This window comes from Cynocephalus volans, chromosome 11 (assembly GCF_027409185.1).
Source record: "Cynocephalus volans isolate mCynVol1 chromosome 11, mCynVol1.pri, whole genome shotgun sequence".
Classification (NCBI taxonomy): Eukaryota; Metazoa; Chordata; class Mammalia; order Dermoptera; family Cynocephalidae; genus Cynocephalus; species Cynocephalus volans.
The window spans coordinates 106,614,147-106,641,324 of NC_084470.1; the positions used below are offsets into that span (position 1 = coordinate 106,614,147).

The window sequence follows — 27,178 nt, forward strand, 5'->3', positions numbered from 1 at the left end:
GAAATATAGAGGGGAGTGTTTAATTAAAAACTTCAACATAATTTCTCATTTCATTATAAATTTTTAAAAGAGCGATGTAACTATTTAGTTGGGCCCAAACTTTTCCTTTTCAATGCCGTATTCAATGTCTGTTTAGAAGGCTGAAGAAAATAAGGTTTGTATAAGCAAAGCCATTGAGCTGGTCTTTATTTTGATTTTGTAAATTTTGGCTACAGTCTTTACAGAACCAGGACCTGACACTGACAATTTGCTTCACTGTTCTATAATTTATTTGTGTTTACTTATGTAAAGTGGAAAGAGGTAGTGTTGTATGCTTATGTGTGTTTTTTTATTTTAATGGCTTATATATGAGAGAATGTATGTAATTTATAATTTTAACTTTTCTTTATCTGTTATTTTAGGCTGATTTAACTTGGGTTTATCCATGATTAGTTTATTTTCAGGCATACTTTGGTGATAAATAAAGATTTTTAAATGACATTGAAATTTTTAGAAATTTCAGAAAGCATCAAATACTTTTCTCCTTTCTTTTTTTTATCTCAGGCTAAAATAAATGAGGCTGTGGAATGCTTACTCTTCCTGAAAACTCAGTATAAAGAAAAAACTGGGAAGGAGTATATCCCTGGTCAGCCCCCATTATCTCGAAGTTCAGATTCAAGTCCAACCAGAAACTCTGAGTCTACCGGTTCAGAAACGCCAGAAGCCAAAGTACTTTTTGACAAAGTAGCTTCCCAAGGAGAGGTAGTTCGAAAACTTAAGGCTGAAAAAGCATCTAAGGTTAGTGTGGTATTTTGTTTGTGTGTTTTGTTTTTTACATTTTAGACTATTTTCTTTGCTTGGTGCACTTTCTGTCCCATCAAATCTGGCAAACTTCTACTCATGTTTAAGTTCACAACTTTGTATTGCTGTTTAGAGAAAGCTTTGTTGATCTTCTCTTTTTTTTTTGACTGGTAAGGGGATCGCAACCCTTAGCACAGTGTGGTCAGCACCACGCTCAGCCCTTGAGCGCACTGGCCATCCCTATATAGGATCTGAACCCTCGGCCTCGGTGCTACCAGTGCCGCACTCTCCCAAGTGAGCCATGGGCCAGGAATGTGGATCTTTTCTAACCCCTATTAAATTTGACTGGATATTTCCATATGACACTACCCTTCCTTGACATAGTTATTAAACTCACTATATTTTAACTGTGAAATTGTCTTGTTTTCTTCTAATCTGTAAGATCTCAGACAATAGGAACCGAGACCTAGCACAGTGCCTAGCCCATTGTAGGCCCTTAATGCCCCACTTGTTTGATTCATTCTCCTAAAGCTCTGTCAATCTCAAATCACAGGTTTAGTTTGAACTCTGGTGTAGTTTATACTAATTCTATTATCTTGATAGAAGTAGGGTGTTTTAGTACAGATTCACAAGAGTGGAAGATAGTAAGTTGTTACAGGTTTTGGATTTAACCAATAATATAGAAACTTGATTACTGTCATCTTTATAATTGTGAAATGTTCAATGTGTATAATTTAATGGCTTTTCACTTAGATTCCCATGGAATACATTTTGTGTACCATTGCTTTTAATAAAACATTCTGCGATGATGGGAACGTTCTATAACGGTACTGACCAGTACAGTAGTCATTAGCCACATGTGGCTATTGACACTTGAAATGTAGCTATTGGGACTGAGGAAGTGAATTTTAAATTTTATATTACTTTAATTTAAATTTGGACCATTCACTTACAGACCATATTGTTTTGCAGTCACTCTTTTGCACAGTTCTGCCTGATTATCATATTCTTTTTTTTTTTTAAATTTCATTTTCAGTAGTTAGTGTATTTAACATTCTCCATCCACACCTCACAACCCTCTGTTTTTAGTAATGTTTGCAAACATGCTTATAAAGCTTTGGACATTGAATTTAAATGTGCTTGGATAGTGATTTGAATTAAATACTATCTTCCCTTTTTCCCTTTTTGTTAAACTAAAGGATCAAATAGATGTAGCTGTACAAGAACTACTTCAGCTGAAGGCACAGTACACGTCTCTCACAGGAGTAGAGTATAAGCCTGTGTCTGTCACTGGGGCTGAGGACAAAGATAAGAAGAAGAAAGAAAAAGAAAATAAATCTGAAAAGCAGAATAAGCCTCAGAAACAAAATGATGGTCAAAGGAAAGACCCTTCTAAAAACCAAGGCAGTGGGCTATCACCAAGTGGGGCAGGAGAAGGACAGGGGCCTAAGAAACAGACCAGGTAATAAAATATGGGAACTTCAAAGTGGAACAGAGTTTTGAATGAATTCAACTCTTAAATTTTTTTTTTTTAGAAATAACTTTTGGTTAGTTTGATTGTTGCATTGTCAGTGAATGCTGAGGCTTTAATGTCAGCATAGAGCTTTTGTTAATTTTCTATTTATTTAATTTCAAAAATAGGTAACACGTTCATTTGCTTGGTTCATGAATCTGAGCATATAAGAAGTTCATATGCTTGTTTTCCATTTTTTCAGTTACCCCTACCACCATAATGAATTGTTAACCATTATTACCAGTTTCTTTTGTATCTGTTGAGAGATTTTCATTTGATCAAACAAGTAAATACAAATATATATAAATATTCCTTTTTCTCCCCGGCGTTTAACACAATTGGTAGCCTAACTATACACATTGTTTTGCACCTTAAGCACATTTTTCAGGTGAAAATCTTTTGTGAAGACTAAATGAGAACTTCATCCTGAATAGTATTTAAGAATTCATAGTTTAAATATGAAGCAAAGCCAGTTTAGACGCAAAACAGTGGAATAGATGACCATTTTGGATCTTCCAGTCCATATGAATAAAGTAATTTTCCTGTCTATAATCCCCATCCCCAAATTAGAGTAAATTTTATGATAGGTTTCCTTCAATGGCTTAATAAAGAGAAAAAGTTGTTACTCAGATACTTTGGTTTTAAATTTCTTCAGCTGAATTTCAAATTCTGCTCTCTCATCTCTTACACCATACACACAATGTCTCTTTAAAAGAATGTAAGAATTATTTTTCTTTTTGTGTATGACTGGACGATCATATTTATAGAATAGTGGAAGAGAGAGTACAGCTTCTCACCATCTACCTACCTTTTGATTGCTTGTGAAAAGGCCAGGTTTCATATAGGTATTTTATTGTGTCATAGTGAAAAAACAGAGAAAACAAATGCAAATACACTAAAAGTTTAAGCCGATACATCCTTGTTTATAAACTCTAAAAAGATATACCTTTTATAAAACATAGCTAATGGGTAGCTTTTTCTGTGTGGATCATATACAGTTCTGAAAGTAATTGTTGATGTTTCAAGGAAAGGATTATTTATTGTCTGGAATAGTTTTTTTGTTGCATATCTAGTTTATTTTACAAGTATCTCTCTCTGCAACTTTGATTTACTATAGTTAAAAGAAAAACTTGTCATATATGTATAAATGTGTATGTATATATATATATACACGTACATACCTATACATGCACACGTATACGTGTTTGTGTGGATAGCCATTGTTTTTATGTGTTACTTTCAGTGAGACAGTGATCTTACTATAATTTGACTTGGATTGAAGTTGACAAGAAGTATTTCTTTTTTAGTAGTTGAATATTTGTGAATATGCTCTGTCTTTATTACAAATACATTACCTTAAAAAGAACTTTGTAAAAGAGATGTCTGCATAAAAATTATAGCCTTTGTTAGGTTTGGCTTTCCTAATTTTTAGGAGATGACTGAAGTGTTTTCTAGGTTAAAAACATCTTGGAAATGAATATAGAAGAGATATAAATATTGAAATAACTCACATGGAAGAAAAACTAATCTATTTTGAACTTCAGAGGTTTATTTTCATTTAACCTAAAAGCAATTACTGAATGAGGAGATTTATATTTTATCTTTATTTTTAATATCGGCAGGTTGGGTCTTGAGGCAAAAAAAGATGAAAATCTTGCTGATTGGTATTCTCAAGTGAGTATGCATTCAGTTGATTTTTATGTTTTAAATTTTTCAAGGCTGCTTTATGTTTAGAGTCTAAGATCCAGGCACAAAGTTAATAGTAATAATGTATAATGCCTTTAATAATAGTATAGTCATTTAACATGTCACAGTTTTCAAAGCATGATCACATAAAGTATTGAACTAAAAAGTAGCTCTACAGGATAGTCATTATTTATTTATTTATTTATTTATCTATTTATCTATTTGTCTATTTTTTATGGTGAGTTAAAGGGATTAGTCCAGAGTTACAAAGATAAGTAAATAGCAGAGGCAAGATTGGAATTCAAGTCTTCTTAAGAGTTTAGAGCCTGTTATATGTCATTTCTCAGTGTAGCAAGGTCCGTTTTACTTCTGTTATGATGTTCCATATTAAGAGGCTGTATCAAAACTGGAAGCCTCAAGATTTGAATTTTGGTTATTATACTTTCGCTACATGTACTAGAATTTTTGTTCAATTTAGTCCTTAAACACTATATTTTTCTTTTTAAAAAGGTCATTACAAAGTCAGAAATGATTGAATACTATGATGTAAGTGGCTGCTATATTCTTCGTCCCTGGGCATATTCCATTTGGGAATCCATCAAGGACTTTATCGATGCTGAGATCAAGAAACTTGGTGTTGAAAACTGCTATTTCCCCATGTTTGTGTCTCAAGGTGCATTAGAGAAAGAGAAGACTCACATTGCTGACTTTGCCCCCGAGGTAAGTTAGCTTGCTTTTTTATTTTTTGTAGTTTTCTCTCATAAACTCAAAAGGATGTTTTCTTTTTGTAATTTTTATTATTTTTAAAATTTTATTATTTATTTATTTATTTATTTTTAATTTTATTTTGTTGATATACAATGTGGTTGATTATTGTGGCCCATTACCGAAACCTCCCTCCCTCCTCCCTCTCCTCCCTCCCACCCAACAATGTCCTTTCTGTTTGCTTGTCGTATCAATTTCAAGGAACTGTAGTTGTTATGTCTCCCCACCCCCACTGGTTTTTTATTGTGTGTGTGTGTGTGTGTGTGTGTGTGTGTGTGTGTGTGTGTGTGTGTGTGAATTTATTTATTTATTTTTAGTTCCCACAAATAAGTGAGAACGTGTGGTATTTCTCTTTCTGTGCCTGACTTGTTTCACTCAGTATAATTCTCTCAAGGTCCATCCATGTTGTTGCAAATGGCAGTATTTCATTCATTTTTATAGCTGAGTAGTATTCCATTGTGTAGATATACCACATTTTCCTTATCCACTCATCCAGTGATGGACATTTGGGCTGGTTCCAACTCTTGGCTATTGTAAAGAGTGCTGCAATGAACATTGGGGAACAGGTATACCTTCGACTTGATGATTTCCATTCCTCTGGGTATATTCCCAGCAGTGGGATAGCTGGGTCATATGGTAGATCTATCTGCAATTGTTTGAGGAACCTCCATACCATTATCCATAGAGGCTGCACCATTTTGCAGTCCCACCAACAATGTATGAGAGTTCCTTTTTCTCCGCAACCTCGCCAGCATTTATCATTTAGAGTCCTTTGGATTTTAGCCATCCTAACTGGGGTGAGATGGTATCTCAGTGTGGTTTTGCTTTGCATTTCCCGAATGCTGAGTGATGTTGAGCATTTTTTCATATGTCTGTTGGCCATTTGTATATGTTCCTTAGAGAAATGCCTACGTAGCTCTTTTGCAAATTTTTTAATTGGTTTGCTTATTTTTTTCTTGTAAAGTTGTTTGAGCTCCTTGTATATTCTGGATATTAATCCTTTGTCAGATGTATATTTTGCAAATATTTTCTCCCACTCTGTTGGTTGTCTTTTAACTCTGTTAATTGTTTCTTTTGCTGTGCAGAAGCTCTTTAGTTTGATATAATCCCATTTGTTTATTTTTCCTTTGGTTGCCCATGCTTTTGGGGTCATATTCATGAAGTCTGTGTCCAGTCCTACTTCCTGAAGTGTCTCTCCTATGTTTTCTTTAAGAAGTTTTATTGTTTCAGGGTGTATATTTAATTCTTTAATCCATTTTGAGTGGACTTTAGTGTATGGTGAAAAGTATGGGTCTAGTTTCATTCTCCTGCATATTGATATCCAGTTCTCCCAGCACCATTTGCTAAAGAGGCAGTCTCTTCCCCAGTGTATAGGCTTGGTGACTTTGTCAAAGATCAGATGGCTGTAGGTGTGTGGGTGGATTTCTGGATTCTCTATTCTATTCCGTTGAACAGTGTGTCTGTTTTTATGCCAGTACCATGCTGTTTTGGTTATTATAGCTTTGTAGTATAGTTTAAAGTCAGGTAGTGTTATGCCTCCAGCTTTATTTTTTTTTGCTCAGGGTTGCTTTGGCTATGCATGGTCTTTTGTTATTCCATATAAATGTCTGGATAGTTCTTTCCATTTCTGAGAAAAATGTCATTGGAATTTTGATGGGGATTGCATTGAATTTGTATATCACTTTGGGTAGTATGGACATTTTCACTATGTTGATTCTTCCAATCCAAGAGCATGGGATATCTTTCCATCTTCTTGTATCCTCTCTAATTTCTCTCAGCAGTGTTTTGTACTTCTCATTATAGAGATTTTTCACCTCCTTGGTTAACTCAATTCCTAAGTATTTTATTTTTTTGGTGGCTATTGTAAATGGGCTGGCTTTCTTGATTTCTCGTTCTGCATGTTCACTATTGGAGAATAGAAATGCTACTGATTTTTGTGTGTTGATTTTGTATCCTGCTACTGTACTGAAATCATTTATCACCTCAAAGAGTTTTTTTGTAGAGGCTTTAGGCTGTTCGATATATAGGATCATGTCATCTGCAAACAGGGACAGTTTGACTTCATGTTTGCCAATCTGGATGCCCTTTATTTCCTTCTCTTCTCTGATTGCTGTGGCTAGTACTTCCAACACTATTTTGAATAGGAGTTGTGAGAGTGGGCATCCTTGTCTAGTTCCTGTTCTTAAAGGAAAAGCTTTCAGCTTTTCCCCATTCAGGATGATATTGGCATTGGGTTTATCATATATGGCTTTAATTATGTTGAGATACTTTCCATCTATAACTAACTTATAGAGGGTCTTTGTCATGAATGAGTGTTGAATTTTATCAAATGCTTTTTCAGCATCTATAGAGATGATCATATTGGCCTTGTGTTTGACCTTATGAATATGGTGTATCACATTTATTGATTTGCATATGTTGAACCAACCTTGCATCCCTGGGATGAATCCCACTTGATCGTGGTGAATAATTTTACATATGTGTTGCTGTATTCTGTTTGCTAGTATTTTAGTGAGGATTTTTGCACGTGTGTTCATCAAGGATATCGGCGTGTAGTTTTCTTTTTTGGTTATATCTTTATCTGGTTTTGGTATCAGGATGATGTTTGCTTCATAGAATGAGTTTGGGAGATTTGCGTACGTTTCAATAATTTGGAATAGTTTGTAAAGAATTGGTGTCAATTCCTCTTTGAATGTTTGGTAACATTGTGCTGTGAATCCATCTGGTCCTGGGCTCTTCTTTGTTGGGAGCCTTCTGATAACAGCTTCAATCTCCTTTATTGTTATTGGTCTGTTCAGATTTTCTGCGTCTTCACGGTTCAGTTTTGGGAGCTTGTGTGTGTCCAGAAATTTATCCATTTCTTCCAGATTTTCAAATTTGTTGGCGTATAGTTGTTTATAGTAGTCTAGAATGATTCCTTCTATTTCATATGAATCAGCTGTAATATCACCTTTTTCATTTCTAATTTTTGTTATGTGAATCTTCTCTCTTCTTTTTTTTGTTAGCCATGCTAATGGTTTGACAATTTTATTTATCTTTTCAAAAAACCAACTTTTTGATTCATTGATCTTTTGTATTGTTTTTTGGGTATCAATTTCATTCAGTTCTGCTCTGATCTTAATGATTTTTTTCCATCTGCTAACTTTAGGTTTGGATTGTTCTTGTTTTTCTAGTTCTTTAAGGTGAAGTGTTAGGTCGTTCACTTGCCATCTTTCCATTCTTCTGAGGTGAGCATTTAATGCAATAAATTTCCCTGTTAATACTGCTTTTGCAGTATCCCACAGGTTTTGGTGTGATGTATCATTGTTTTCATTAGTTTCAATAAATTTTTTGGTTTCCTGCTTGATTTCTTCTTGGACCCATATGTCATTAAGTAGAATGCTGTTTATTTTCCATGTGTTTGTGTAGTTTCCAGAATTTCGTTTGTTATTGATTTCTAATTTTAATCCATTGTGGTCTGAGAAAATACATGGGATAATTCCAGTGTTTTTGAATTTGTTGAGACTTGATTTGTGACGTCATATGTGATCTATCCTGGAGAATGATCCATGTGCTGATGAGAAGAATGAATATTCTGTGGTTGTTGGGTGGAATGTTCTGTAGATATCTGCCAAGTCCAATTGGTCTAGTGTACTGTTTAGATCTTGTGTTTCTCTGCTGATTTTTTGCCTAGATGATCTGTCCAATATTGAGTGTGGGGTGTTCAGGTCCCCTGCTATTATGGTATTAGTGTCTATTTCCTTCTTTAGGTCTAATAGAGTTTGTTTTATAAATCGGGCTGATCCAACATTGGGTGCGTACATATTTATGATTGTTATGTCTTGATGGATCAGTCCTTTTATCATTACATAGTGTCCCTCATTGTCTCTTTTTATGGTTTTTAGTTTAAAGTCTATTTTGTCAGATATAAGAATAGCTACTCCAGCTTGTTTTTCTTTTCTATTTGCATGGTAAATCTTTTCCGTCCTTTCACTCTTAGTCTATGTGAGTCTTTATGGGTGAGGTGGGTCTCTTGTAGGCAGCATATAGTTGGGTCCTCCTTTTAAATCCAGTAAGGCAGTCTGTGTCTTTTGATTGGGGAATTTAAGCCTTTTACATTAAGAGTTGTTATTGAAAGGTGTTGATTTATTCCTAGCATTTTATTGATTATTGTTTGGTTGTCTTAGGTGTCTTTTGTTCCTTGCTTTCTGATTTACTGTTTGGTTTCTGTGTTTGTCAGTTCCTTAGGTTGTAGATAGCGTTTTTGTTTGTTTGTTTTCTCTTCATGAATGCCATTTTTATTATACTAGTGGGTTTTGCTTTTTCTTTAGTTTTTATGGCAGTGGTAGTTAATTTTCAGGAACCAAACCCAGTACTCTCTTGAGAATTTCTTGTAAGGGTGTTCATGTGGTGGTGAACTCCCGCAGTTTTTTTTTGTCTGAGAAATATACTATTTGCCCTTCATTTTGGAAGGATAGCCTTGCAGGGTAGAGTATTCTTGGCTGGCAATCTCTGTCTTTTAGTATTTTGAATGTATCATCCCATTCCTTTCTGGCTTTTAGGGTTTGTGGTGAAAAATCTGATGTTAGCCTGATTGGGGCTCCCTTATAGGTGATTTGATGCTTCTCTCTTGCAGCTTTTAAGATTCTCTCTTTGTCTTTGAGTTTTGCCAATTTGACTATAACATGTCTTGGAGAAGACCTTTTTGGGTTGAATACGTTTGGAGATCATTGTGCTTCCTGGATCTGAAGATCTGTGATTTTTCCTATACCTGGGAAGTTTTCTGCCCCTATTTTGTTGAATATGTTTTCAATGCAATCTCCTTTTTCTTCCCCTTCTGGAATACCCGTGACTCGGATATTTGTGCGCTTAAGGTTGTCTGATATTTCTCTCAGATTTTCTTCAATGCCTTTGATTCTTTTTTCTTTTTTTTTTTGTCTGCTTGTGTTATTTCAAACAGCCCATCTTCATGTTCAGAGATTCTCTCTTCAACTTCCACAAGCCTGCTGGTTAAACTCTGTTGTGTTTTTTATTTCACTTAATTACTTCTTCAGTTCCGCAAGTTCTGCTACATTTTTTTTTCAGGACATTGATTTCCTTGTACATTTCCTCTTTCAGGTCCTGTATACTTTTCCTCGTTTCATCATGATGTCTAGCTGAGTTTTCTTGTATCTCATTCAGTTTCCTTAGAATTATCACTCAAAATTCCTTGTCAGTCATTTCAAGGGCTTCTTGTTCTATAGGATCTAGAACTTGAGAGTTATTATCCTTGTGGTGTACTTTCTTGATTTTTCGTATTTCTGGTATCTTTTCTTTGATGTTTATTCATTGTGGCAGGGGGTTTCACAGTCCACAGGTTTGACACTATTGACTGACTATGATGTTGCTACGGTTGCTTATTTGGTATGGCTACCTCTGTGACTGCTCAGTTGGCCACTAGTGCCTTGCGTGTGTGTTTGCCTCAGGTCTTGGGCTTCTCTGGGGAGCCACCTCTCTGGTCAGCTTGGATTCTGCTGGGCTGCTGGATCATGGGGCGGTACTGCAGGGTGTGTGGTCTCTGTTGAGCTTCCACCTCCCTTGCTGGACTTCTCTCTGTTCCGTGCGCTTTGGCCCGGGCTGTTGGGGTGCGCCGAGGCACTGAAGAGCGTGTGGTCTCTGCAGAGCTTCCCCTTCCCCTGCAGGATGTCTCCCTGCTCTGTGCGCGCCAGGCCGGGCTTGGGGTGGAGCCGGGTGGCTGTGGTGAAGCCTACCTGCTGCTGGATCGCGTGACGGTGGCCCCCCCACAGGGTGTGTGGACTCTACGGAGCTTCTATCTCCCTTACTGGACATCTCTGTGTTCTGTACGCATTGGGCCGGCCTGCTGGATTGCTCGGCAGCAATGTGGTCCCCGTGGAGTTCCCGCCTTCCCTGCTGGACGTCTCCCTTCTCCGAGCGTACTAGGCCAGGCTGGGAATGGAGCCGGGTGCCTGCGGTGAAGCCTACCTGGTGGATTACGCAGTGGTGGCCCCACAGGGTGTGTGGTTTTTGCGGAGCCTCCGCCTCCCCTGCTGGACGTCTCCCCACTCTGTGCACACTGGGCTGGGCTGGAAATGGAGCCCGGTGGTGGCGGTGAAGCCTGTCTGCCAGATTGTGCGACTGGCGGCCCCTCAGGGCATGTGGTCTCCGCGGAGCTTCTGCCTCCCCTGCTGGACGTCTCCCCGTTCCGTATGCACTTGATGTTATGTTTTTATAGTTTAAATCGGTTGATTTGTGGGAGAGAGTGACGCCAGGGACTGTCTGTTCCACCATCTTGACCGGAAGTCAAAAGGATGTTTTTAGTAATGTATAACAATCAGTTTAGAGAAATGTTAAGGCCATTTTCATTAAAAAGTTATATTTCTAACTTTATGGTGAGTTATGATTCTGTTTGTCACATTAATTAATTAACTGATTCGTACCTTTCCTCACAGTAAAGAGCAGCAATTATTTTAACTTGCCTTAATCTAGCAAAAACTGAGGTAGAGAAAATTTTCCTGTATTTATACTGTTGCTATAAAATGCTGTTTGAAAAAAATGTATAAAAAATGATTTTATCTTACTAGGTTGCTTGGGTTACAAGATCTGGCAAAACAGAGTTGGCAGAACCAATTGCCGTTCGTCCTACTAGTGAAACAGGTGAGCATGGTCCTTGGAGTGTGGTAGAGAGCTCACTGAAACATCAGAGACAGCTTGTAGAGCTGAGTCTCTCAACTTGTACTTTGTGATATTTGTAATCCTTATTGTCAATATGAAGTTTAGGGAACATTGATAAAGATTGATTGCAAACTTAAGTTGTATAGAATTTTTTTTATATACAGTATTCATTGCAGAGCTCTGTCATTAGGATATAGGTTTTATTAAAACATTTTCATCATTTTTATTTTGTGCTATAATTTTTTAGATTTTTTTCAAGGAATTTTTTTCTTGGAATAATTTTTATTCTTGGAATTGATTATACATTTCAAACACTAATTATGCTATATTTACTTACAAATTTTGTTAGTCATTTTAATGATAGATTCGGATTTACATTTATATAAGGTTTTTATAAGTTACTAAATGCTTTCATGTACATCATCTTAAATTATTCTTAGAACAATTTTATGAGGAAGATAGGGGCAGCTATTATCTTCATTTTGTAGGTAAAGAAAGGTCTCTGAAAGATTAAGTGACTTTCCTAAGTTACGCATAGTAAATGGGAGTGCCACTGGAAATTTTGAACATTTGGTATTGATAATGTCTTCCAAAGTGATTATCCTTTTTTAGACTTAAAGATTGTTTACTCTTTTATTTGATACTGGTGGTGATATTCTTATATGATGCATTATTGGAATTACAGTACCACCTTTTTTTTAATACAAGATTGGCAAAGTTTTGTTTTGTTTCACTAATTATACATCATGAGTAGGCTATGGTAAGACAGGCACCTTCACTTAAATTTAGCAGTTCATGGCAAGACCTTTCATACTCTGGTTGAAGACATCAATAGATCTGACCTATATTCGGTTCTAATACATACCTGTGCTGGATTCAGCAAGTTATTTTACTTCCACATTTTAAAAATTGAGATTATAACATCTACTTTATGGGTTGAATGTGAGAATTGAACGGGATAATGAATGCAAAGAACTTAACATAGAACGTGGCATATGCTAGTGTTTTAAAAAACAAAACATGAAAGGCAAAGTAAATTAAGTATTAAATGTAAATCTCATGTGAAGAATATAAAGTACGATCGAGTTTAGATAGATTTATATCCTTGAGTAATATGCTTTATGAAATAGGTAATAATACCATTCACTTAACCATTACAAACATAAACATACTTTACACAAACATACCTTTTAATTCCTGTTAATTCCTGTTAATGCTGGTTTAACTCTTTACCAGCATTAAAGAAGAAATAAAGCCTTAAATGACTAACTGCCTCTGTTTTCCTGTGTCTTTCAGTAATGTATCCTGCTTATGCAAAGTGGGTGCAGTCGCACAGAGACCTGCCCATCAGGCTTAATCAGTGGTGCAATGTGGTGGTAGGCACACACCTCTTCTCATATGCTTTCATAATTATTTTTATTTGTTTAAAGAAAAAAAAAGCATACTTTATTTTTGTATATAAAAGATTGGGAGTATGGAAGCATTTTTAAAGTACTTTGGATTACAGTTAATGATTTTTGATTACTTACCATGTAAAGTTGCTAATAAAAATTGAAAAGCTCTCTGTAATGACCAAATTGTGTTCTCACCTCTTCCAGCGTTGGGAGTTCAAGCACCCTCAGCCTTTCCTGCGTACACGTGAATTCCTGTGGCAGGAAGGGCACAGTGCGTTTGCTACCTTTGAAGAAGCAGCAGAGGAGGTATGAAAAGTGTCCTCCATGTTAGTTATGTTCCACTTCTTTGCTCAGGCTCTGCTTTTTTATTTTGCTGCTTAAAAATTCATGTAACACCTATTAGAAGAAAAAATTAATTCAGATCTACATGGATTAAAGAAACTGCTTATTGAAATTTTATTAGTAAATGAAATGTGCTGTTTTACATTTTCAGTTGAAAATATTTTTGACTTGTGAAAAAATTACAATCCCATGATTGAAATTAATCATTGTTCAGAGGATCTTCACCCAGATTACTATATATCTTTCATAAGCATTTATTTTCTCTTATATTCTAAACTTACAAATACTTCTAAGAGTTATTTGACTTCTTTTCACACTGCTTCGTTGAAATCTTTCTTAACAAGTTCAGTTTGGCTGCTTTAACCTTTCCACAAGAAAAGGTTTTTATTGCTTAAAGTGCTTTTCCAAACACAATTTGTTTTAAATATTTTAGATTTAAATATTTATATATTTAAATCTATAGATCTAACTTTGAACAAATTTAAAATATTGTTACAGGTCTTGCAGATACTTGACTTATATGCTCAGGTATATGAAGAACTTCTGGCAATTCCTGTTGTAAAAGGAAGAAAGACTGAAAAGGAGAAATTTGCAGGAGGACAGTATACAACTACAGTAGAAGCATTTATATCTGCTAGTGGAAGAGCTGTCCAGGTATCACACTGCTTCATAGGATCATAGGTGATTGTAAGCAGTCCATGGGAAGATCCAGCAATTTCTTTTGTATCAGAGAAGTAGACTCTTGTAAAAAATAAGTATTTTATGTGTTTTCTAGACCACTTTATAACTTCAGCATATGTGTCCCATTCCTGTAACCCTTGAAGGTCAGTTAAGTCATGGCACGTATCCTGAATTACCAAAGCATGGACCTCTTTTCAACCCTTGTAGGTAAAGAAGCTTTTATGAAAACAGGGGCTACCCAGAGCAAAAAACCTGTATAGTGTTTTTTGACTAATCCTAGTCTCTTTTTATATCAGTTATGCCTATATTTTAAAACGTTATTTAATGTGAAAAAAAAGGCGGGGGACATAAAACAGGTTTAGTAACATTTTAAAGCATGTGATCTTATAGTAATCATTTTCAAAGGCGTAATAGGTTATTAAAATGAAAGCTTATATTTTTCTATTTTAGGGAGCAACATCGCATCATTTAGGGCAGAATTTTTCCAGAATGTTTGAAATCATTTTTGAAGATCCAAAGACACCAGGAGAGAAGCAATTTGCCTATCAAAACTCCTGGGGCCTGACAACTCGAACTATTGGTGTTATGACTATGGTTCATGGGGACAACATGGGTTTAGTATTACCACCCCGTGTGGCCTGTGTTCAGGTGAGGAAGATATTTGTTTGTCATTCCTTTTATAAAATACAAGCCATATTTACTAAAGGAAACTTGAAAGGGTAATTTTCTGAATATCATTCAGATAGATTTCTCTGATAACAGAAGCAAATAGAATATAGCCTAGACCTCATATTATATAGCTATGTATGTCATTTGCATTATTTATTGTTTCTTACTCTTAATTTTTTAAGTTATTTTATGTAAAACTTTTTTAGAAATCTTTTTTTGAAATAATTTACAATAGGTTAAATGAAATATGGTAGGTCAAATGAAAGTACATTTAGCATGGATAAATGTTATACAGCTCATCGGTAGATGTTATATGTAGATTAGAAATCATGTAGGTTGATTTATGTTAAGATTCATGGTCACTAGTAGGTTCTGACTCCTGTATATTATGTAGTTATAGGACTTCATAACTTCTATATGCTGTTTCTTTGTATAAATCTGAGACATCGTTGTGGATTCTAGGTGGTGGTTATTCCCTGTGGCATTACAAATGCACTTCCTGAGGAAGACAGAGAAGCACTGATTACAAAATGCAATGATTATAGAAGGCGGCTACAGAGTGTTAACATTCGAGTTAGAGTTGATTTGCGAGATAACTATTCTCCAGGTTGGAAGTTCAATCACTGGGAGCTCAAGGTAAATTCCTCATTTGTATCTTTCACCCACAACTCCAGTTAGGATTTAGATTTTCTCTACATATGTTTTTATAAAACTTAAGGCTTTTTTTTGTTACTCTTCTCTGTTTTGATGGTTGTTAGTTCTTTTCTTCTTAAACTAAGTGTTGAGCACCAACACATTTCATACTTTTTAACAGTGATACCTAAAGTTTATATATTTGCTAAATTTAAAATAGTTTTTGCGGAGGTTTATTTTTATTATGTTGGAATAAAAATGATCTTGAAGCCCCTATTAATGGTTAATAAACCTCATACAGTTGGAATACTAAAATGTTTAAGCCAGGAATTCATATGATAAATAAGTTATTAACGCTGAGACCATCAGAACAATGGTGCATGGGCATCACCTGGTTTGTCATTGTCATAGCTAAATGTAAAGCATTGGAGATGAATTTCATACTTGGGTTTGCACACTGCGTTTCACGTGTTTGTTGATTTTTATTTTGTATGTTCAAAGCCACTCTAAAATCTGGTTTAATGTTTTTAATGTAACTTTCATTTATTGCACAATGTCATCAATAGATGATCTATGCTCTTAATTCCATCTTATAAACTTCTGAGGTTTAACATTTTTTCTTATGCTGCGACAGGGAATCTTATTGGACCTAGAAATTAGGAGTCCAGAATATATCAGCTGGCTGACCAGTTAGCTCAGATGGTTAGAGCGTGGTGTTATGGCACCAAGGTCAAGGATTCAGATCCCCATACTGGCCAGCTGCCAAAAAAAAAAAAAAAAAGAAAGAAGAAGAAAAAGAGTATATTAGCTCACATTACAGGAAGTGGGATGAGAAAATGTAGTAAGATTGCAGCCTTAAGCTTTTAAGTATGGAAGCTTGGCAATATTGGGATTTTTCAGTATTAATACATCTGGAGTTCCCAGATTTACTAACATTTATCATCTTATTTGTTTTAAATGGCTTCTGAGGTAAGGCTGTGGAGAATAGTAATTATATTGATATTACTTCCTTTTATGTACTACACTTTCTCCTTTACATGCTGTCCTATCTTTAATGAAGACTTTAAAGATGAATATTTTTTCTGTGTAATTTCTCCTTTAATTACAATCTTTTTTTGCTTACTTAGAAAAAGCTGTTGTGTGATGCCAGCGGCGGCTTCTCTAAATCAATTTATCTTTGCCTGAGGTACCAAATCTTAAAGGAAAAACTTATTGCTTACTATTGGCTCACTTAGAAAAAAAAAATTCGTCCATACTTCTGAATTCCTCCTGTTCTCTTTTATTTACCCCTTATCCTGAGACTGATTTGGCTTTGTCTCTGTCAGTCTTCTTTTTAGGACCCTGGTGAGCCTATTCTTAATATGAGTTGGGTCTGCTACAGCTTCCTTGTCTATATTCCTCAGGAAAGAAAATAAAGCACCTAAGTTATAAACTTACTTCCTACAATTAAAGAACATTGAGAAGGAGAGTTTCACTATCTAATGGAAAGTACTAATAGCACTTTTTAATACCACTTTACTTCCATTTAGTAATTCCTGAGAAAAGACATTTTGAGAGATCTAGATTCATATTCATTTGATAGTGCTTAACTTTGTAAAGAGTGTGAATGATGTGTGTATGTTTGTGAGACTCACTCAGATCAATTAATGAGGTATCATGTGGTTTGGTTGCAGTATTACAAGCCAGCAACTCCCATAATTCTTCAATACCCCTTCCTGTATTATGAAAATAGAAAGGGAGAAATAATATGAGTGAGTTAACTATTTTTCGTTTTACTGTGTTGAATGATTAAGATAATTTTGTGTTGCTGTTGAAAAGAAAAACAAAACACAAGTCCTTTACAAGTAAATTTTTAACTAGTTACTTAGAAAATACTACAAACAAAACATTTGCTTCCTCTGTGATTTGGCTTCAGATTACCTTTCCAACTGTTACATTTCATTATCCCCGTTCATATACTCTTGTCTCTTCCTCACAGACAGTCTCTCTGATTTTCCATCTCTGTGTCTTTGCTGTGCTGTTTCTTCCACCTGGGTTGTAAGATATTTTGTTATGAAACAGTCACAAACTTACAATAAAGCAAGTACATTACAAAGAATTTTTCCTGCCTGATCCATTTGAAAATAAGATGCTAACCCATTTCTCCATCACCCTATAAACATATTCTCCTACATAAGTACAGTGCAGCCAACGAAGCCAGCATATTAACATTGGTAGAGTACTACCTACCGTCTAATTCTAGAGCCCCATCCAGGTTTTATGAGTTGTCTACTATTGTCCTCCATAGCACAGGGATCTAGTTCAGAATTATTTGTTGCATATAGTTATCATGTCGCCTTTAGTCTGAAATAGTTCCTCAATTTTCTTTGATTATCATGATCTTGACACAGCACATTTCTCTTTAGCCTTTTAATTAATTAATTGGTTCCATGGTTCCTGATTTCATTCAGTGGGTTACAATCCATTACTATCATTTATTTTGATATTCACAGTCTCTGATTTCACCAGTAGTATCCCTTAAAGCTGGCTTTTGTGTCCTTTTGTTAATGCCCATCATTCTTTGAGGTTTTTGCTTTTTGGCACAAGATGTTGTAGACTTACCTTATACATTTTTTACCCCAGTCCTGGTTATAAAGGACCCCTGGTCCTGCTATGGAGAACACTAGTGGGACAACTCAAAATCTGGGTGGGGCTCTAGAATTAGACAGTAGTAATGCATCATTATTAACATGCTGGCTTTGTTGGTTGTATTTTGTTTTTTTGTTTTTTTTTTTTTTAAAGATGACCGGTAAGGGGATCTTAACCCTTGACTTGGTGTTGTCAGCACCACGCTCAGCCAGTGAGCGAACCGGCCATCCGTATATGGGATCCGAACCCGGGGCCTTGGTGTTATCAGCACCGCACTCTCCCGAGTGAGCCACGGGCCAGCCCTGTTGGTTGTATTTTGATTATGTAGGAGGAGGTGTTTATAGAGTGATTAGCCATATCTCTAAGAAACTCTGGTTCTTTTTAGTGGAGAATGTTATTTAGTGCTGGGTGTGCTCATTGCTTTTGAGCTATGACTTCTCCCAAGCCTTCTCAGTAGATGGCGCTACAGAAACTGTGTATGTATGTATGTACACACACACACACACACACACACACACACACACACACACACACACACACACACACACACACACACACACACACACACACACACACACACACACACACACACACACACACACGAGGGTATTTGTGCACACTTACAGCTATTTTCTATTATCTGTTTGTGTATGTTGAAAACCATGAGTTCACGTCAATACCTTCAATTCCAATTTTAAAAACCACAGGGCTCATTCTAGTTTTCTCCCATTTCATACTTGTAATTTCCTCTTCCGACAATGAAAAACTTAGCTTGTTATCCTTAATATATTTATGTATTTGTTTGATCAGTCACCCTATATGCCGCTAGTCTCTAACTGCTTTTGCTACCCCCTCCCTCATATACACTTTTACCTGACTCTGGCTCTGACATCCTGCTCTAGGCTACAATGGCTCTTTCCAAGTACAGGATCCAGCCCTTTTGCATTTAGTTGTTATGTCTTTTTAGTTTCCTTTAATCATGAGTAGTTCTTCAGACTTTATTATACATGACATAGGCATTTTTGTAAATATAGGTCCGTTAATATAGGTCAGTTATCGATATAGGTTAGTTAATATAGGTCAGTTATTTTATAGAATGTTCAATTTTGATAAATAATTTACTCATTAATTTTTGCCTTCTCTGGTAACTTCTCTCTTCCACTGAGGAATAGTCTCTCACTTCTGACTTTTCTGTATTGATTTTTAACATTTGTATGCATCCCTTATTTACCCTGCAAAGCATGAAGGTCCTTGAGGACAGGATCTATTTCATATTCATCTTTTAAATCTCATTGCACTTAGCACTGTTTCTTACAAATGTGTGTAATACATGCAGTGTAATACATTGAGTGAATAGAGTTGCTCAACCTGTAATATGGAAATCTTAAATTAGTTTTAGAGGATTATTCACTCAAAAAAATTATTTAAGTCCTCCTGTTTATCAGGTAAGGTTCTGGGTGCCAAAAATGAGGTATCTCCCTAAGCATTATTGGTTTTAATTCTCTCATAAAGACTTATATTCACAAAGATTGAACATTTACAAGCCTTAAACTTGCATGGTTTGGGCTAATAATCCTGAATGTTGAATTTCCAAAAGACCAAAATCTTGAAGATGTAATACTGGAAAAAAAGAATTAAAAGACATTTCATTTACATTTTTAAAAGGGGGTTTATTTGGGAAACATATAAAACATGACAGAATACAGGCCACTTTACAACAAAAAACAGGCGATAATGTACATATTTTTGCAAGCATAAACCCTCAGGTATACTAAATGACAGTTGCACTGGTATAAGAGTTATGGGCAGACAACTCATATTCATAAAAATAGATTAAAAAGCAAAATGTATAAATGCATAAAACTGTGGTTGGTAATTGTTTGCACTCAGCTTTATAACTATGGACAGGTGAAATCCGTGATGGACAACCTAAGTCTTTTGACAACATCAATCAGAAACCCCAATGGGTCAACCACCAAATAAATATGCAGTCACCCAAAAAGCTGAGATCTTGAGAAATTTTATGTTTTACAAATGCAGATGTACAAAAAGGACATCTCTTCATTTATCAGGAAATTGCAGTGTTTTTACTTACACGCACAATGCTTATACACAACGTCAATGTTGTGATAATGCACTTTTGTAGAATCAGAATTGCAAACTATGCATAGAGTGAATTAGAACTCTCTAAAAGTCTTTACACAGCTTGTGACTGTGGTATTGGAAATGATGCGAAGATAAATACATACATAGCATAGTGAATTGTAAAAAAAAAATGCTGAAGATTTAAAATAGGGAGAACAAGAACAGTGCAACTGACATGATATAACTATCCTGCATATGGCCGAAAGTGCGCTAACTTTTTCTTCAGAATTCAGCTTTCAGGTTTTCCACATTTGTGATTTTAATCTTTCAGGATGTGATTTTCGGGATTTTTGTTAGAGATTTTAGGCTTTAGGGATTTTGATCTTTTGGGATTTAAACATTCAGAATAATGGTGTTCGGGATTGTTTTTTGGGATTATGACTGCCACCACTGGGAGGATGTGTGAAGGTTATATGCAAATACCATGCCATTTTATATAAGGAACATGAGCATCCATTTATCTTGGTATCTGCTGGGAGTCCTGGAACCTATTCCCTGCAGATACTGAGGGATGACTGTATATTCAACTGGAGATATGCATGTATCATTTCAACTGCTCTTTTTGTTTTATAGGGAGTACCAGTTAGACTTGAAGTTGGGCCACGTGATATGAAGAGCTGTCAGTTTGTAGCCGTCAGACGAGATACTGGAGAAAAGCTGACAGTTGCTGAAAATGAGGCTGAGACTAAACTTCAAGCTATTTTGGAAGACATCCATGTTAACCTCTTCACAAGGTAGTAAGTCAGAATTGCTTCTGTCTGTCTTTAAATTCTGCCCAACCTTTGAGATCTATACCAAGGAATTTTTGGGTTTCCCCAATCAGAGGTAATCTTTCCCTCACTCCCATGCTACTTAGTTTTGGATTAACTTTAGATCAAGGATTCTATAGCATATAAATGTGAGGGATTAAGATATTGCTTCTCACCTGCTGGGTACTCATTGGCAGCACCTGGGAAACTTTAATAAATACCAGTGCCTGGGCCCCTTTCCAGAGATACTAATTTAATTGGTCTAGAGAGGGCCTGGCAAATGTAGTGTTAACAGCTCCCCAGGTGATTATAATGTAGCCAAGGCTGAGAACCTCCTGACTGGGATTAGGGGTGAGGGGTGGGGAAAAACCTCTGGCTGTCAAGACCTATGAAGAGGAGTCTTTTGGAATCCCAGATCCAAAGGCAGAGGCACCAAAAAATTGGTGGCATTAGTGTGGCATCTTCTTTCCTGCCTACCTGAAGCAGAGAGGAAGGCCCACTGCTGTCGGGGATAGAAGTTCAATTTGGGGGAGGGTAGTGCCTACATCTTATTTATTTCTTTGTCTTCTAATACCATGTGTCTAATTCACGTTAGGCCTCAATAAATCTTGCATTGGAAGGAATAAAGTAATTTAGCCTTAATTTTGGTGCTTGCTTATGTGTTGTTAGGCAAGTGATTTTGTGTCTCTGGGCTTGCTTGTCCTAAAATGGGGATGATAATAAGTATCATGAGAGGTTATTTTAAGGATTTGTTTGGCCTACAAATGATATAATGCATTTGAAGTCTGTCTGAACTCAGAACAATATTACCAGAGGTGGAGGATGAGAAACTGCTTGTTCCTGCTGCTCCTGTCCAAGTAGTGCATGTAGTGCAGTGGTTCTAGTCCAGGACTCTCTTCAGTCGCCTGAGAACTTTGGGAACAGAGACATATCTGAGCCTCATACCTGGAGATTCTGATTTGTTAGTTTTAAGATGGGTTTTGGTTGGTCTGGTTAGTTGAGAAGCTCTTTGTGTGATTCAGATGCACATTTTTGGTTAAGAAAACCACTGCTTTAATGGCTAAAAAGCAGTTTTTTCATTTACATTTTTGCTCAGTAAATTTGTTAATGTAAATTGCATAAAGTTGCATTGTTTCCCCATGAGAAGCAATCAGTAAATTTATTTTCATTATAAATGAAAAGAAATAAAAAGCCTTATGTACATTTTGGTTTTTTTCTCAGATTGGCCCTCTTAATAGATGTTGCTTACACTTCCATAAGCTCTTTGGGGACAGTCATTTTCTTATATATTTAATTTATTTTCTGTGGTAAGGTAAAAATTAGAATTATGAGTAAATATTTGCCAAGTGAATTTATTAATAAACAGGACATTTTTATAGCAGAAATTCTCATCAAGCTCTCTCCTTGCTTACATCCAAGTTGTCTGTTCTTTTTTACATGTGAGGTACTTACTAGTTTGTATTTATATTTAGCAGTGATTTTTGGTTTGTTTCTATAATTTTTTCTATTTAGATACACATGCTCATTGTGGAAAAATTGTGAAATACTAAAAAATATAAAGAAAAAATAAAACTGCATGTAATCTCGTTTAGATATAATCAATGAAAGCATCTTATTGAAGTATTTCCTTCTTGTTTTTCTGTATGAGTACATGAATATGGGTGTGCGCAGTTAAAATCATTCTGCATACACGAATTCAGATTGTAGTTTTCCACTTAACGTGAGCTTGTCTAACTAATGGAAACTAATGCTACCATTTAGTTTCAATTTCGTTTTTTTATCTTATCATTGAAATAACTATAAAATATAGGTCCTTTGAATAGATCTAAGTTTTAGATGGAATATTGTTAAGAAAAAAACTGGGTTATGATAACTCTACGTATTTTTTAAGAAGGTGTCAAACTATACTGGCTTATACTTAGATCCTTGCTTTACCTAGTACAAAGAAACTAATATATGAATTAATTTTAACATGTCAAGGATGTGGTAACATAGACCTTGTTGAAGGTTTGGATTGTTTCTCAGATTATTTAGCCCATATTAGACTGTATTGGTTTTATAATGTCAAGTTTTTGAACAGTTATTTTTATTGTAAGAAGTTCTGTGTGAATGAAATAGACTAAGCTGCAGTAATACAAAGAGGATCAAAGTTGAGTTTAAAGAACAACTTCCTTCTTTCATGGAACAGTGTGAAGTCAGTGTTGCAGGTCTTGGGTGGCTCTGCTTCCTCTGGTTATTAAGGAACCTAGATTACTCCCATTTTATTGGCTCTGCCATTCCCCAGGGCCTGTTGTCATTTACATGGTCAAAACTAGATCACACTTACCTCCAAGCCATTGCTGGTTGGGAAGTGGGAGAGCATGCAGGAGCCATGCCCACTGCCTTAAAGCTTAAGACTGGGAAGTGGCATATTACTTTCCCCAGGTCTCATTAAGTTAAGTTATATGGCTATAACTTAGTCACAGGAGACCATCTCTCTACAAAAAAGTCACAAGAAGGGGGAAGAAGAGGGGAAACTGATTTGGTGACAGCTAGCAGTCACTGGCACAGAGTTCATGTGGTCTTAGCCCTGAATTCAGAAAAGAACACATATGTCTTCTCTTCCTTAGCCATCTTCTATGAGCGGGCCTCATGTAATGTGTGACTTTGAAAAAAGAAGAAAATATTTATTTGCACTTCTAAAACCTAACAAAAGAGGTGCTAACAAAAGAGAATTACATAGTATATGTAATTTCAAAACTTTTTCATACAAAGGCATGGTTTGGTTATCACAGTAACTCTACATGGTAGTTAGACTTACTGGAGTATTTTTCCAGTTTTCTAGAGGAGAGTACTAAGAGCAGAGAGCTGATGCCCATAGGTAATAAGTGGTACAGCCAGGATGGGAATAGAATGTTGGTCAATAGAGATTTAACACCACTAACAAAAGGAATGATCACCTATTGTGTGCTTGGTGAATTTCTCAAACATTCTCAGGCCCACAAACAGTGCCATGATAAGGAAAGTACCATTAACTAAAGGTCAAAGAGTGATGGAGTTGAGATTCAAATCGAGTTTTTCTCATTTCTAGGTTATTGTTCTTTCATCAGATTATACTTATCATTTTAAATTTGTGAAAACTTATATTTGTAAGCAAAATTATGTATTCCTTTCTAAATTTTTTTTGGTAGGGCTTCTGAGGATCTTAAGACCCATATGGTTATAGCTGATACAATGGAAGACTTTCAGAAAGTCCTGGATTCTGGAAAGGTAAGAGACTTCTGAAAAGTTTTTAATATAAAAATATTTCAGTAAGTTGTACTTTAAGAATCATTGAACTTAATACATGACATTAATCCCACATAAAAGGATTGTGTGTTACTCATCATTATGTACTCTGTTCTTTTCCATTGGCTTTCCCAGAGCATTACAATATTATCATTTTTGGATTACACTTGTGAACCGATTATGTAAAAGCTTTTTCTCATGCTAGATATGCTGCCTAAAGAACATTTATTCTGTATGACCCCTAATGTCTTCATTATTGAAAATTTTCATTTTGTTTTTTTCAGTTTGATGTAAGTTCCTGAAGTAAACATTGTTCTATCATTAGCAATGTAATGTGCAGATTCCTAAAACAAAGTGAAAAGTCAGTTTTCTTTCAATTCCCTGACCATTCGTATTTACTCAGCTCTTAATTGATTGAACTTCCTGAAAAATGTGGGGAAAAGTATTGCTTATATCTAAGCCTGTTTTTCAGAATGAGTGGCTACTTCTGGCTCCTTGAAACTACATAGGCTTTTCTAGTTAAGTAGTTCACAGCTCTTTAAAATTTCATTGGTGGTATGTGTTGTGTATATGCAGCTGTTCTTAACTGAAACTTAATTTTCATAAAGAAGAAATCCTGAGTTTTAGAGTTATTAATTATTGCGGTGAATCACTTATGGACTTCATTACTCTGCTGTAGATGTTTGAATATACGAGTCCTGTGTCCTTGTGTTACAAATGAGAAGATTGTGGGCCAGAGTCATAGTAGCAGACCCGGTGCTAGAATTTAGATCTCTCTTCTGACTTGGTTTAATAACATTTTCCTCTGTATCTTTTTTTTTTAAATTCATGTTGAGTATATAAGGCAAAGCTTTAGTTGTTTCATGGTCATAACCTATTAATATGTCTTTTTTTGCACTAGCTGGCAAAATTAGTTAATTTCTCTGGCTCTCAGTGTATTAATCTATAAAATGAGTACAAAGCAGATAATCTCAAAATCTCCTTTAGATCCATACTTCTTTAGTATTTTGCCTTCTATTCTTCTTGTTTTATTGCCATTGTAATCTTCCACCTTTCTGGATTCCATAATTTTTCAATTGACTCAAAATGTCTACTTTTAGTAGAAGGCTAGAGAATGGATAGCCATCTACTGCAGTGTATTTTTCCTTTGACTTACTGTATAGTCAGCTCCCATATCCATGGGTTGCACATACATGGATTCAACAAACCTCATATTCAACCAACCACAGATCAAAAATATTCAGAAAAAAATAATAATAACAATGCAACAATACAAAAAACAAATAGAGGTCAAAGTGATGTGATGTGAGAAGGACTTGACCTGCTATTCCTGGCTTTGAAGATAGAGGAAGAGGGCCACACCCAAGGAATACCAGCAGCTTCTATAAATTGAAAAGAAAACTAATATGAGGAGTCCCAGCTGAAAGTCCTGAGTATTTGCCAGAGCATCTTCTTGGCTGAACAAGTGAGAAGATTTGGAGCACACCTATATCATCTGGAAAATTTTCAGAAGTCATTGATAGTAAAAAGTTTCCATATAGACCCTCTCAACTGTTGCTGAGGCTCTGCCAGAGAGACAGGAAGCTGTGTCATCAGCAACACTCCCTGCCACTGCTGCAGACACCAGTGCAGAATGAGCGGGCCATGACAGCCACCACCACAGCAACAACTGCTACAAGGATGGCTTGCTGCTGTAACAGCAGCCACCGATACCTCATAGGGTACCTGGTGACCACTCATTGGTATAGACAGAAGGAAAGTCACCAGCAAAGCCTAGGGAAAAGAAAAGAAAAAACAGAAAACCCATCCAGAGTCACCTATTCAAATCAAGGAGCACTAGTAAACTCCAGTGCACCTATCTGTGTCAAGGTGAGCTAGCCAGGGTGCCAACAGTCCCACCCAAGAACACTCATCATAACCTAAAAGTGCCAAGACTCCAAAGTGCTACCCCCCAAAATTTGAGAGCTTGCCCATGTTCTAATGAGCCAACATAGTGTCACTAACCTCAGCAAGGAAATTCTGACTATGTCACAGAGGCACTGTCACGTAACTCCCAACGCCAAATTCACCCAAAGTACCTACGTGGAGACTACACTGCTGCATCTTCTGGAGCCAATACTAAAACACCCCACTCAACCATCATTATAAAACACATCCACAAGAGGAACTTCCTCTCTGTAAACCCCACTCCAGAGTGTAGGGAAAAGCACCTTCTCTCCCAGATGAGTAAACACCAATGTAGAGATACTAGAAATATGAAAAAGCAAAATATGGCACCACGAGGAATATAGGCACCATAATGGAATATACTCATTCTTAAATACCAGATCCTATAGAACAGGACATCCTTGAAATGACTGAAAAGGAATTTCAAGCAGCAATTCTAAAGAAACTCAATGAGATACAAGATGACACAATAAAATGAGAAAAAATATCCTTGACCTGAAGGAGGAAATGTACACAGAAATCAGTGTCCTAAAAAAGAATATAGCAGAGCTTGTAGAGCTGAAGGATTCTTTTAACAAAATAACGAACACAACAGAGAGCATAAACAGCAGACTAGAACAAGCAAAAGAGAGAATTTCTGATCTTGAAGATGGCCTTATTGAAATGATTCAGGTGGACAAAAAAGAAAAAAGAGTTAAAAAAAAAAAAAAAGAGAATCTAAGAGAGATAGCAACAACCTCAAAGATCTGAATATGGGTGTTCCAGAAGGGGACAAAAAAAGGAAAAGGCATTGAAAACGTATTCAACGAAATAATAGCAAAAAACGTCCCAGGTTTAGGAAGAGATACAGATCTTCAGATCCAGGAGGCTCAAAGATCCCCAAGCAAATTCAACCCAAAAAGGTTCTCTCCAAGACATGTTATAGCCAAATTGGCAAAGCTCAAAGACAAAGAAAGAGTCTTAAAACCTGCAATAGAAAAGTGTCAAGTCACCTATAAGGGAGCCTCTATCAGGCTAACAGCTGACTTTTCATTAGAAACCCTAAAAGCCAGAAGAGAATGGAAAGATATATTCAAAATACTAAAAGACAAAAATTGCCAGACAAGAATACTATACCCAGCAAGGCTATCCTTCCGAAATGAAGGACAAATAGTGTATTTCTCAGACATACAAAAACTGCGGGAGTTCATCACCACACGACCAGCCCTATGAGAAATTCTCAAGGGAGTACTGCGCTTGGTACCTGAAAAACAACCATCACTACTATGAATACTCAAGAAAGAACAAAACACACCAGTAAAACAAAAGTGCAAACAATAAATAGAAAA

At 36.0% G+C, this 27,178-nt stretch overlaps 1 protein-coding gene across 1 annotated transcript in view; it reads left to right on the forward strand.

The window, feature by feature from the left end:
• Positions 1–27,178, forward strand: part of EPRS1 (glutamyl-prolyl-tRNA synthetase 1) — an 83,298-nt gene that overhangs the window by 48,097 nt on the left and 8,023 nt on the right. Inside the window, exons 19-30 of the mRNA XM_063114299.1 lie at positions 544–777; positions 1,980–2,242; positions 3,916–3,967; positions 4,490–4,699; positions 11,305–11,377; positions 12,692–12,771; positions 12,994–13,095; positions 13,630–13,785; positions 14,263–14,460; positions 14,944–15,117; positions 20,461–20,621; positions 23,807–23,885. Of these exons, the coding sequence (XP_062970369.1) occupies positions 544–777; positions 1,980–2,242; positions 3,916–3,967; positions 4,490–4,699; positions 11,305–11,377; positions 12,692–12,771; positions 12,994–13,095; positions 13,630–13,785; positions 14,263–14,460; positions 14,944–15,117; positions 20,461–20,621; positions 23,807–23,885 (1,782 nt within the window). The remainder of the gene's footprint in view (positions 1–543; positions 778–1,979; positions 2,243–3,915; positions 3,968–4,489; positions 4,700–11,304; positions 11,378–12,691; positions 12,772–12,993; positions 13,096–13,629; positions 13,786–14,262; positions 14,461–14,943; positions 15,118–20,460; positions 20,622–23,806; positions 23,886–27,178) is intronic.